The 12,596-nt window shown below is 41.8% G+C and overlaps 1 protein-coding gene across 1 annotated transcript in view; it reads left to right on the top strand.

Moving 5' to 3' along the window:
• The window catches only part of LOC306782432 (F-actin-uncapping protein LRRC16A-like), a gene marked incomplete at its 5' end in the record, with an annotated part of 60,227 nt that overhangs the window by 20,662 nt on the left and 26,969 nt on the right, over positions 1–12,596 (top strand). Inside the window, 7 exons of the mRNA XM_079275782.1 lie at positions 5,650–5,709; positions 6,662–6,783; positions 7,461–7,558; positions 7,861–7,931; positions 8,298–8,371; positions 8,628–8,703; positions 12,036–12,124. Coding sequence (XP_079131908.1) covers positions 5,650–5,709; positions 6,662–6,783; positions 7,461–7,558; positions 7,861–7,931; positions 8,298–8,371; positions 8,628–8,703; positions 12,036–12,124 — 590 coding nt within the window. The remainder of the gene's footprint in view (positions 1–5,649; positions 5,710–6,661; positions 6,784–7,460; positions 7,559–7,860; positions 7,932–8,297; positions 8,372–8,627; positions 8,704–12,035; positions 12,125–12,596) is intronic.

Below are 12,596 nucleotides of genomic sequence, written 5' to 3' on the forward strand. Positions count from 1 at the left end.
TTTTGTTATCCAAGTTAGCTTGTGTGTGCTGTAGAGTGGGTTAGGTGGATTGGTTATATTGCAGTTATACTGCTGGTTGACACCCCTGTTTTCGAATTTTTCTTAACTTGGAACTACTGTGCCATAATGCATCACAGATGGCAACTGTTTCACCATCACCAGCAATGAAACATCTGTCATCATCTTTACCAGCATCATTGTCACCTCTGCCACGTGGAAACCAGCAGTGCAGTAATACAATGCAGATGTTCGCTCAAGCTTCCAGCAGCACCAGTTCAACAACTTTAACAATCTCAACTGCCAATATTAAACATCACACCAAACTTCAGACCCACTGAGTCTGGCCTGCTAGCTTTTGTAAACAGGCCCATGGTGCTGGAAGCACCCTGCAACCCTGAGCTTGGATAAGTAGAATTAGAAATGGGCTTGTCATGTCCAGTTGTTATGCTAATGCAGATGTTCAAATTAAATTTTTCTGAACATTTTAAGGACTTAAAAGTTGAGTTTCAAAGTTCATTCTCGACCTTGGAAACCAAAGTAGGCAAAACAATCTCACCTCAAGGTGCCTTCAAGCCAAATTCACTCCACACAACTTTACAAGTCTTCAGATTCACACGACACAACTTGCTGTGTTGTAATTGTTTTGTTTTTTTAAAGTCCTTGTGTTTTTCACACTGCATAACCGGTGACACTACAGGATCTTTAACCAGAAGGACTCCCTGTAGTATATCTTTTCTCCAAACTATGTTATGTCATGATTTTTAGTTCAAAGAAGCTGCGGAACCTTGTAGTCATGCTTGTTAAAGTTGTCATAGGCACAAGAGTTCAAAAAATAGCCTGTTTCCTCATATATGTACTATTCACAGCCTGTTTCCTCATATATGGACTATTCATAGCCTGGTTCCTCTACATGAAACAACAATTTTGGACCGTGTTACAAATATAACACAAACAATATAGTTCCTATTGTTAGAGACGACCCCTCCCCCAGGTTTTCCCTCAACCCATGTCTTGCTCTCTCATTGGCTGTGGAGCTCCCCAACATAATCTCGACAGGTCCAGATATTTAGCCTGTTCGATATCAGGGGTGCGTCTGCGGGGAATCGTCGAGCCTCTCTGCGAGGGCCTTCTAAGAGTTCACACACGCTCAGCCAATGCAGATCTGCCTCAGATCTGAGGATTTTGTTCCACCGACTCAACAGTTTGTGAGTGTAAAATCAGGGGCAAAGTTGTGTATTGGTTAACCTCTAATTAATTGTGTCTTCAGTAGTAGTTATAATGTCACAAAACATCCCATCGTCAGACTACACGCACAAACCAAAGCACAGATTCACAAAACCAAACAGGGCTGTGATTGTACATAGAAACAGACATAGTATCTGGACTGACGATCCTTCTGGTAGGAAAGAGTGGCACTTCACAGATCAGTCACAAGATAACATAACATCATCTCTTGTACCAGGTCCAGGAAATACAGCTGCTCTACAAAAAGCTGTATGATTTCCAGTCAATAAGATGCCTCCGGGGACAGTTTAGGTGATTGATTGGTGGCTTGAGAACTGATTCATTGGTTTAGTGGGGGTAGAGGAGGCCATAAAGAACAATCAAGCTGACCCTGTTTCCCGTGGCGTCATATTGTTTCCAGTGTTGTGAGCTGCAGGTTCAAGATCTGGTTATTTAGCTGGCTCTCCATCTGTTTTCTATTGGTGTTGTCTCTTCTCATCTGGAGGGATTTCGTAGACACCTGCTTTCTGAAGCACTAACCCCTCTCATCTCTCCTACTGTATCTTTCAGTCTGTCAGCCTCTTTGTTTGTCTCTTTCTTCTCCTTTTTTAAACCTCTTCACATCTCTTTAATGTACTCTATTTCCCTACTTTGGATGTTACTCTTGTTGTTAAACTTCACTTGTTTTAATGAAGAAACAACATCTAGAGGGAACTTTCCAGAGAAGTGATGGAACTTTCTGAAGGAGCATCTTGTGAATTTAACTTTGTGGAAGCAAAACATTAGGTGATGCAGCATGAACACACGCGAAGCAGAATCCCTCCTCCTGCTGGCTTTCAGAAAAACCTCTATCCCCTTCTCCGTTGGCTCTGCTCAGCCAGATTACAGCCACAGATCACCTCTCCTTTTCTTCCTTTAAGCCATTCGTTCAGCTTTCTTACCCTCATCGTCTCTTTCTTTTCCAACAATCCAGATTACCTCCTTCTCTCTTCATCCCTGTCTCGCTCTGTGCCTTTCCCATCTGGTTTTCTTCCCCCACTCACCACTGTGCCAAAGGTCAGCAGGGATAACCTACAATGTCTTCAACACAATTGAATCGAATATAATCTGTAAAGTACTCATTGTCTGGTTTTAAGGAACCCTCTGCAACTACTGCATAACAACTAATAATTAGCATTTCATCTTTTAGTATTTCCCATCACAAAAGTGATGATTTAAAGAGCATGTTTTCTGCATCCAAAAATCCCAAAACTTAAAGATATATAGTTAACATTAAATCCTCTCATAAGAGAAGCTGAAACCAGTTTGCTATTTGTGTATATGTGTGACAGCCCAATATATTGATATATATATATATGTATTGTTTTTTTTTGTTCAGTTGAAAGTCCGGTTTGTTCTTACTGCACACTGTCTTTTTGAAAGATGAAGCATGCGAAAATCCATAAAAAGCTGACTAACAGTATCTGTCCTTGTATTGATTTTTAAAATGTGAAATCTATATTACGGTGGAGAGGAGTCAAATGCAAATGAAGATTAGCCTCTGCTCACTCTTCCAGCACATGAGCTATTGATTGAATGAGTCGGCCGTAGAGTCAGTTTCTAGTTTACGTTTTTTTTTGGATCAAAGCTGGGACAGTGTTGGGTGTTGGTTTGTGCTTCTGGCCATCTGAATGTATTGTAGACGCTGCGTTTGATCCATCGTATGTTCGACGCATCTCTGTCTCGAAAACACACAAGACAACAATCAGGAAGAGGGGATTTTCGCAGCAATGCTCTTCTGAGCCCAGAGCTTTGATATTAAAGTAAATATATTGCAGCAGTTAAACACTACTGTGTAACTCTCGTCTCTCAGTAGGAGTTGAAATCCCCATGTAGCCCTCTCATGCACTTCTCATCGGGGTCTTTTGTGTCTGTGCCTCCAATTGGCTCCTTTTGAGGAGCTTCAGGGCCCTACAGTCTGTCAGTATCGCATCCCGAACATGCACACATGCTCTCTCTCTCTCTCTCTCACACACACACACACACACACACACACACACACACGCTCATTCATTGTTTCTTCCCTTTTGCCACTTTGCTTTTTCTGTAGCCTCTTGTTGCTGTTCATTTCACATACCTGTACACTCTGTCTTTATCTCTCTCTACTTTCTGCTTCATGTTATAATTGTGGTTTGTGAAACAAAAGATCACAGAGAGCATTTACAGCGTCTCACTGACAGACACGTTTATAAATCCCAACATCTACAGTTTACTGTTGTTGCTCAATGCAACAGCATCCTAATGTCCACCGTCTCTCATCCTAAACCCATTCTCTCTGCACACCAAACTAACCTCTGCATGAACACATTCAAAGCTGAGCTCTCCATGAAAATACAACAAAAACAAAAGTGGAGGAGAGTGGTTAAAGTGACAGACGGACACTGAACGATTGAGTGAACGCCATTTGGTTCCTCCCTACACCTCCCAGCATGAGGTCTTGCCTTTGGCCCTCAATTTGGTTTGCTATTTTGCCATTTACTGGCTGAATAAAATGAACTGATTTGGACGCTGTTTATTGCATATTGTAACATCCAACAAATAGTTTGCAATACACGCATCAAAACAATATATACTGTTGTACAACTTGTACTTTTCTACTGTAGTACCAGTATTTATGCTAGACCTAGGTGTTTTCACATTCAATAAATGTGTGTAATAAAATACAAGTAATAAACTGTAATATAGTATGTAGCCTCCTATACTTTCAAAATGACAGTAGCCCAAGTACAGAAGAGTCAAGTCAGCAAAATGATTTAGTAATGTCAGTTATACAGTTGCATCTACCTAAGGTTTGCTTACATTAGCCACCACACTGTAAGCTGTGGTCCAAAGTAAGGCTGTAACAGCTAATGCCTTTTGAATAATCAGCCCACATAATTGAATTATGGGATGGAAATGATGATGTGTGTGCTTGTTTACATTGTACTAACAATTGTGGTGCTTGTGGAATTCTTTCAGCTCGTAGACCGAACATGAGTGCTCAAGCACAAGGAATAAACACACACACACGCACACACACACACACACACACACACACACCCTGTCTGTCAGAAGACAGACAGTCTGCTTATCCTCTCCCTCCTCTCATCTCTGAGCCAAGCCTAAGGAACACTGAGCCCACCTGGAATAGTCTGGCCTTGCTCCCTGGCCTGCCTTCAGGCACTGTACTATATGTCTGTGTTTGACAAAAAGAAAGAGAGGGAAACTGTGCTCCGTGAGAGGTCCCACCCTCTCACATTAAAGCAGATCTTTCCCTTTCCTTTTTTTGCTACGGAAAGGCAGGCTGCTGCTTTTCTCTGTCTTGAAATTCTCTCTTGAAAAAGAAATAGAAAGTACGGATAGCCTGTCTTGGCTTGAAAAGTACAGGTATTTCTGGAGGTGAATAGAAGAAGGTAGCGGAGGCCTTTTTCTTACTCTCAATTCAGACAATTCAGGAAGAACAATGTTCTGTTGTGTCTTCTCTTTGTAAAACTTCAAGCCATTCAGAACAAATGCTTTCTTGCAACTGAGCAAGGAAATGAGCAGTGCATCCCATAGTGGTTGCATTTTAAATGAATTCAGCCGGCAGAGATGAAATACTCATTAAAGAGCTGATTTAGCTCAACAATCAAGGGACAGGATCTCATCCCCCAAATCTCAGTTTTCATTTGAACGCACAAATGTTGTCCAATGTTGCCCAGAAAAAAAACACATAAACGTGTTAGTCAGTGATAAAGAAGTCTGCACAGGAGCAAAGAGAAATAAGAAAAGGAAATGACTGCATCCCTACCTATTCATTATGGAACAGACATATTTTTCACAACATTCCTCAGACAGACAGTCACTGTACTAGACTGCTGCTGTTATACACAATTACCCTCACAGGTACTGCATCCTCTCACACAAGCACACGTAAACTGTTCATAAGAAGTGGACGTAGTCACCGTGACGTCACTCAATGGTTTGTGGACTGCCATTATGAAGCCTCAAGTTTTGCATTTTGGCCGTCACCATCTTGGTTTTTTGCAAACAGAAGTAACACGAGACATAAGACATTTTTAGGCTACCAAAAAAAAAGGTTACAACTAACTTTCATGAACTGAGAACACACTGTGAAAGAGCTAAAGTTGTACGACAAAAACACGAACAAACCCACAGACCGGATGTTTCCCGGGTAATGACCTGTCAATCACAAGGTAGCCTTCCCTCAGGCATACTTTATGGCCATACATTATGGTCTATTTGACTCTAAATGGGACCATCATTTACGAAATGAACGTCATGCTGTAATGAAGAAGAATTGCAACTGGCGATATAATATTTCTTTCATTGTCTCTCGTCTGACCTTTAGGATGTTAAGAGGCCATAACTAAGTATTTTAATGGTGATTTCTGTGCTCTGTTTTAGGTGGAACACTCCTTTAATTATCTGGAGATCCAGGGGATTGCTTGTAACAAGCCTACACAGGTAAAGAACCCATCAGTAAAACGGTGTCCAGCACACTCTGACAGCATTACACTCATTTGTTTTCTTGGCGAGAGTTGGATGAAAAGATTGACACCACGTTTGTGTCTCTGTGTTAAATGGAGCTAGAGCCAAGAGGGAACTTAGCTTAGCATAAAGACTGGAAGCTGAGGGAAATTGCTAGCCTTGCATCCTCTAAAGTCCCTCACTCTACAGCATGCAACTCTGTTTTAAAAAACGAATTAATGCATGAATGAACAAGATATGAATGCGTATTTTATTCATCCCTCCTCTCTGGTTGGGTGAAAGGTCAGAGTCCTCTTCAGTGAAGGGATGCTGCAGAAGCTTAGCCTTAAATGTCTCGCTCAGGGACACTTGAGCAGGATGGCTGTTTGCTGATACGGGTACTTGAACCCAACTTATCCAGTTCAATGACCTGTAATCACAACAGATATGTACTACAGTGGTAGACAGTGAGTCCACTGAGTGGATGCAACGCATTATGTTAATGTTGGCCAATAGATGAAGCATGTATCGCCTAACATCAGCATTTGCATAATTGCAGTGAGCACTGAAGTGGTTTTAAATAAACGTTAAATCTTCACTTTTACTTAAGACAAAGATGTGGGATGTAGATGTGGTTGTGGTTGAGTTGACAGATGGATGTGTTGGTTTTATTCTTGTGAATTATATTATTGGTGGGTAGATTCAGTGGAGTAGAAAAGTGGAATATGAAAGTCACATAAATATAGACACATAATGAATTCATGTTAAGTCCTTTCACTGCCAACACACTATTCTTATATGGTTGATTTTATTTAGACTCAGCGGATGGAAGAAAGAAAGAAAGATGGATGATCAACTAGTCAGAAGAAGTAGAACTGTGGTTGAAGCGGGTTTAGGTGAAACCATGCATGCTGGTGTGCATCACTAATTAATGACGTGTCCTTTTTAGCTGTTCATCGAGTACGAGCGTGGCTCCTTCTCCCTGAAGCTGCTCTCTACAGAGGAGGTCAATGAGGTGGTCGCTCACATAGGAAACTGTCTGCTCCGGATATGTCCCGGTCTACAACCAAGGTGAGTTACAAAACCATTCACGTGGTCATGTTTCAGTCATGTTAAGAAAATTAGAATCATTCCGAATAAAGATGTATTTAATTAATCCGACAGTATTTCCATTATAAATCTCTGCGTGGGTGCTCTAAAAAACATCTGTCAATGTTTCTAGCACCGAGAGTTTAACCAGGTGCAACAGTCAGATCTCTAGAAGGTGCTACGGTTGAGTCACAGCTACAGTATACTGTGTTTAATGTCCAAAAAAACAGGATGTGAATCTCATTTAATATGTTTTGTTGAGAACAGGAAGCATGAATATGAATGCAGAAATGATCGCAGATGTAAAACCATCAACTTTTGTAACCTCGTCTTGCAAACCGGACAAAGTCTTTGACCGGACAGAGAGGCTGATGTTTTTATGTTTGAGCTGCAGTCGACTTAACGCTGCATTGAATTCTACATGTTTGTTGTTTTTTACATTCGAATTTAAATGTAGTTTATTTAAATGTAGTTCAGCGACTTCCTGCTTTTGAAAATGACCACCGACAAGTAAGGCAGTAAGAAAATAGCCTGGAGCTGCTTGTTTTAGAAGCTTTTAAAAAGATTATAGGCTTTTGAACATTTTCACCAGCGACAGTATTTGGGAAATGTAGAAATGGGATGACTAAATTATGTTTCAATCTGTATTCTCTTCTCAGTAAAGTGATGAAGAAGCTCTGCATGGAGCCTCCGGACAGGCTGATCTCTCTGCAGACTCTGTGGGAGAACAACAAGCCTGCTGAGCCTGGACCTTGTGGTAAGAATTTGTGACTCTACAGTGTGTGTGTGTGTGTGTGTGTCTGTGTGTGTGTGTGTGTGTGTGTGTGCGTGTGTGTGTGTGTGTGTGTGTTTTGGGGGGCTACAGTCATTTACACAGTGAGTTTAGATCAACGATACAGTAGTTGTACATGGTGGATCAAAGCAATTGTCATTTGTGATCAAATTGTTTGAAATTACATGCATGTTTGCCCAATCCACATCCCACAGCTCTTTGTCAAGATGCCAACATTTTCTGTTATTTATATTTCTTCATTGTGTTCTCTCTCTCTTTCTGCACAGGGGGGTTTTCTCAGATGTACAGATGTGTCTGTGACTGGTTGGGGCTGCCTTACAAGGAAGAGGTGCAGTGGGTCAGTATTGTTTGCGTTCCTTTGTGCAGAGGCACAGCTTTGACAGATCGTGGTTCAACTGTGTGTCAGTGCTGTTGCCTGGCTGACAGGAAACTGAATAAAGCCCTTTGATGAATAGGATAGCCACAACAGTATGAATACAGTACCAGTCTCCTTCACATCTTTAGATTTCTCAAAATCGTTTTGATGGTCTTGCTCCCAAATAAAAATGTCTCTTTCCCAAATAAAAATGACTCTTTCCGTACTGTATATGTTTCATCTGCTCTGTGCACTTGCTTGTTTCTATGTGTTTCTATATGTCTCATCAAGTAATTGCCGACAGCCATGTTTGTTAACACTCGCTTTGTTTAATTGCTTCCCTTGCAGGATGTGGACACCATCTATTTGACACAAGACACCAGAGAACTCAACCTGCAGGACTTCAGCCATCTGGAGAACAGGTGAGTGTTGGCACAGAAAAATATAAAAACATATCTATCAAATATAAGAGTACAGCACCTAATAGGAACAGCATTGCACACAGATGAGACCATGTCTTGGGATAAGAGACGCACTAAACTAAAAGATGAGAGAGCTATTGCAGGTCTGACATGATTTATTTTCAAGTCAACATGTGCTGACGCCAACACTAAATTAAGGTGGCATTGATGAAATGAAATATATAGTTGCAGCTGTGGCCTTTTCTTTCCTCCTCAGGGATCTGGTGGCAATAATAGCAGTGCTGGAGTTTAACCAGTGGTTCACCAAGCTCTCCACCAAGGACTACAAACTGGTAAGTACCCCCTTTTCTGAATCCTCCTCTCGTCTGTTCACTAATCATGTCGGCTCAGTTTGTACATCACCGTACATTACGTTGAGTGAACATTATCACGGTGTTAGTCTGCTGCCACAATACGGCAAAATAATCCAGACATAATCCCATCTCCCATTAAATAGTGAGGAGCATCACCACTTCAGATAGACGGACAGATGTGTCTCTCCCTGTCTACCTGCTTGTCAGTTTGTTCTGTATTCCTCTAACGTCTGTAAAGGTCCTGCTTCTCACTTCCTTACTGCACTTATTTTTCTCATACAGTAAAACATGGAGTGAGAACTGAGGACGTGCCTGCGTCTCTTGCGCGTATCATTACTTTTGCTGGTATTTATTAAACCAAAGTGCTGGACAGTTTTGAGCCTGGACTGGGGTGGACTGACAGGCCGACCGACCAACCAACAGGCTGACATTGAGATCCATAGAGCCACGTTGCAAGCGTGGATGAAAATTTGTTTTGATAGTTAAAGGAGAGGGTTACTGTTTAACACGAGAATTGGCATACTATACTCCCAATTCTGATGAAAAGCAGAACTTTGAATTGTATTAGTGTAATGGCCGTTACAATGTGGCCTGTAGTTAAAGGTCAGAACTTCTAAATAAAGTACTACATTACACGTCTCTCACTCTACCATTGCCTAACTATTTACCTGGATGTATCTCCCTGTACAGAATATTTTCTCTTTGTTTCCTCCATCTTCCCCTCCTGTCTGTTGACTGAGGATCAGTCCAATGTTCTCGTGTGATAAGACTCTTAATCCTAACGAGACAAAGGGGCTCAATGTCTCAGGCTGCTGGCCCCCTGCAGCACTCCATTACCAACTCCCCGTCTCAAGGCTTCGCTCAGTCTTACCAATTACCACACGCAGCTTCCTCAGTCCAAACAATTATCTCACGCCTCCGTCACAGACTATTCCTTTTGTATTGAATTTTAAAATCCTGCCCCTCGCCGTGCCATGTGCATATTTAGGCTCAAAAACATACACAGGCACATGTGCACCAACGTGTGTCTTTTCTGTCTCAGATTAGTGTGTCTTATAATGGACCCTCAGGCTTCTGAGCTGGGAAGGTTTCAGCACATGTTTATTCACAGTGTTTTATTCGGGTGGTTTCGGTGATGTTACCCACTTGTGTTTGTGCAAAGAGGCAGATTTTGTGTGCATTTATGGTTGCTGTTTTAAGGAAACTTCAGTCCTATTTTCCTATTATTTTATGTGTGTGCATGTTTATATGGTGATAATAGAAAGTCACGGGTTGCATGGATGTGCTCTGGAGCGTGATTTTGAGTTGTTTTGATCCTGTGCCAATGGAAACGGCAACAACTTAGAAAGAAGAATAAGAAGGAAACAGAGTGAAAGAGAGTAAGTGCTGACAGAACCATCAGGCCAGCGGAGAGGTCAGTGGACAGAATGAATGGGTGAGATGCCAGATGAATAAGGAAATGAGTCAGAAGGTATCAAGAAAGAGATCAGATCTAAAGAATGAAGCCAAAGCAGGAGATGAACTGAAGAGGAACTAGACATTTCCAGCTGGGGAAACTAGTCGCCAAATCTTTTGGCATGTGAAAGTTGAACTCAAGAGCAACAATGAGCCTGAACAAGTGTATCTGTATAACTGTGTACAATTGCACGGAGAAGAATCTGAAAAACAAATTTCATAAAGCAGCAAGAAAAAGAAAAGAAGAAGTGAGTGTGAAACATGAAATGCACAAATCTCAGGCTTAAATTACAAGTCGAACCATCTCAGTCAAACAGATAAGGAATCTCTCAGCGCAGTGGACTGAATAATATAACACACACATGTCCGCACAAACACTCTCTCACACACAAACGCAGCCGGCCATCACAGCGAGGGATTATGCTGCTCCTCCTCAGTTCAATCAGGCTGTTTGTCTTGTGGTCGAATCAAGATGCTGAGCCGACAATGAGAGAGGAGGAGAGGAAAAGGAGGGGACAGCAGTGATGAAAGAGCACTTGCCTCCTGATTACCTCATGATCGCGCAGTATGTGTTGCATTTCAGCAGGCTGAGGGTCAGAACAGCACAGCATGACAAGGCTCTTGTTCAATGGGTGTTAAATGTGCTGTACGCAACATTTGTATTGTGGAAATACAGGCTCCTTTGTATGTTCCCTCTCTATCTGCTACTCCACGACTGACTCCTTTCTTTTTCTCCATTTCATCCCTCACTACCCTCATATCTGCTTTTTCCCTCATTGCCCGCCATCATTTGTATTGCTTTTCTGTATTACTCACAGTTTCAGAGAGTAAACATGTGAACAACAGTCCTTTTCTTCTATCTCTCCTTCTCTTGTCCCTCCATTACCCCTCTCTCCTTTTTCTCCTTTCTCTCCCCCTCACTGTCGATAACAGTGTGGGACAATGTCGGCAGTGTTTTGGCCAAACTGGGACTGCTTGCTGGGAGAGACAGGCCCTTGTAGCATTAATGCCAATTACCAAGAATAACAACCAAACAATGGTCCAGTAAAGTGTGTATGACAAAAAATGTTTGTGTTATGAATCAGTGCATATAAGTAGCGTAGAGTAATCAGAGTTACTGCAGTTGCTGCAGGATGTGTGTTTGTCTACATGTCTGAGTATGACGCAGCGAACAGTGAAGTGGGTCAGTGAACATCTAGGTAGCGCACGGACGTCCAACTGTTGAATTTTTAATTTTGTCTAAATATAAGTGCCTTTGCTCCCCCGACCGTCTGTCCTGTAGTGTTGAGACCAGAGAAGTGAGAGAACCTGTCTCCCTCTAAAGTGACTAAAGTCTGCTATCCCCAGTCTCTGCTTGTCACGCATGAATGGTCTTTAACGAAAGAGACGGTATTCACTTGCATGCTGGGGATTTTCTAACATTCTGCGGGGCTGCTTTAATGAGCATACATGAACAACTTCCAAGAGAGTTTTTCACACGAACACTTGAGGGAATCATGTTCCCCAAAAGTGAATTTCTTTGTTATTTCTCTGACCTTGAATGTTTCAATCCAAGCTTTGCTGTTCTAGAAGTGCATTTTAAGCCTCGAAGTTGGTTCAGTTAATTAGTATATTTTCATGGTTTTTGATTAAAAGCTGAGATACTGCTGTGAGCGTGAGACTCATAATATGTAACATTATATCCCTTTGCATATCACCCTTACTGGCCACTGTTTTATTAAGCACAAACAAAAAACCTGAATTGAATTTCGAGGTGCTTTTTGTCGAAATTATACCAGCTGCAAAGTTATGTACAACAAATGTTGTTGAGTTTTTTTCTGACATCTGTGTTGTGTTGTGTATGTGTGTGTCTTCAGTCTGCAGATGTGTGTGAGCAGATCCTTCGGGTAGTGTCTCGCTCCAGTCGACTGGAAGAGTTGGTTCTGGACAACGCGGGACTCAAAACGTGAGATAGTGCAAACTATTAAAAGGGCAAGGTCAATGAACTCATAATGAAGAGTACTGCTGGCAGAGCTTTGTGTGACAAAATGAGTCCGGTGCAATCACTTGGAGACGACATGTTTTTAGCAGATAGCCTGTTTTACCAACTGCTGCTGTGGAGAAGTGTTGGCAGACAGAAAGGGTCTCATCAAAGACGCTGTCTTGCATTATGGGAAATATAGGATCCGTAGAAATAGAAAAGGGAGTTGAAGGGACAATCTCATTCAAATCAACGTAGCAGGATGGTATAGAGGGGTAGCCATTTTACGACTTAAACGAGCAGTGGAGTAGGAACGTTACAAAGCAGCAGAGTAAGTTAGTAAAATGTAATGCTTCATCCACACACTCTCGTCACAGCGTAGGGAAGTAAAATATATTTTTTGGGCTCATTTTCTGTAACCAGTGTGGCATTAAAGCATGGTGGAATTAGCAAGCTA

This window comes from Melanostigma gelatinosum, assembly GCF_949748355.1.
Source record: "Melanostigma gelatinosum genome assembly, chromosome: 9".
Classification (NCBI taxonomy): domain Eukaryota; kingdom Metazoa; phylum Chordata; class Actinopteri; order Perciformes; family Zoarcidae; genus Melanostigma; species Melanostigma gelatinosum.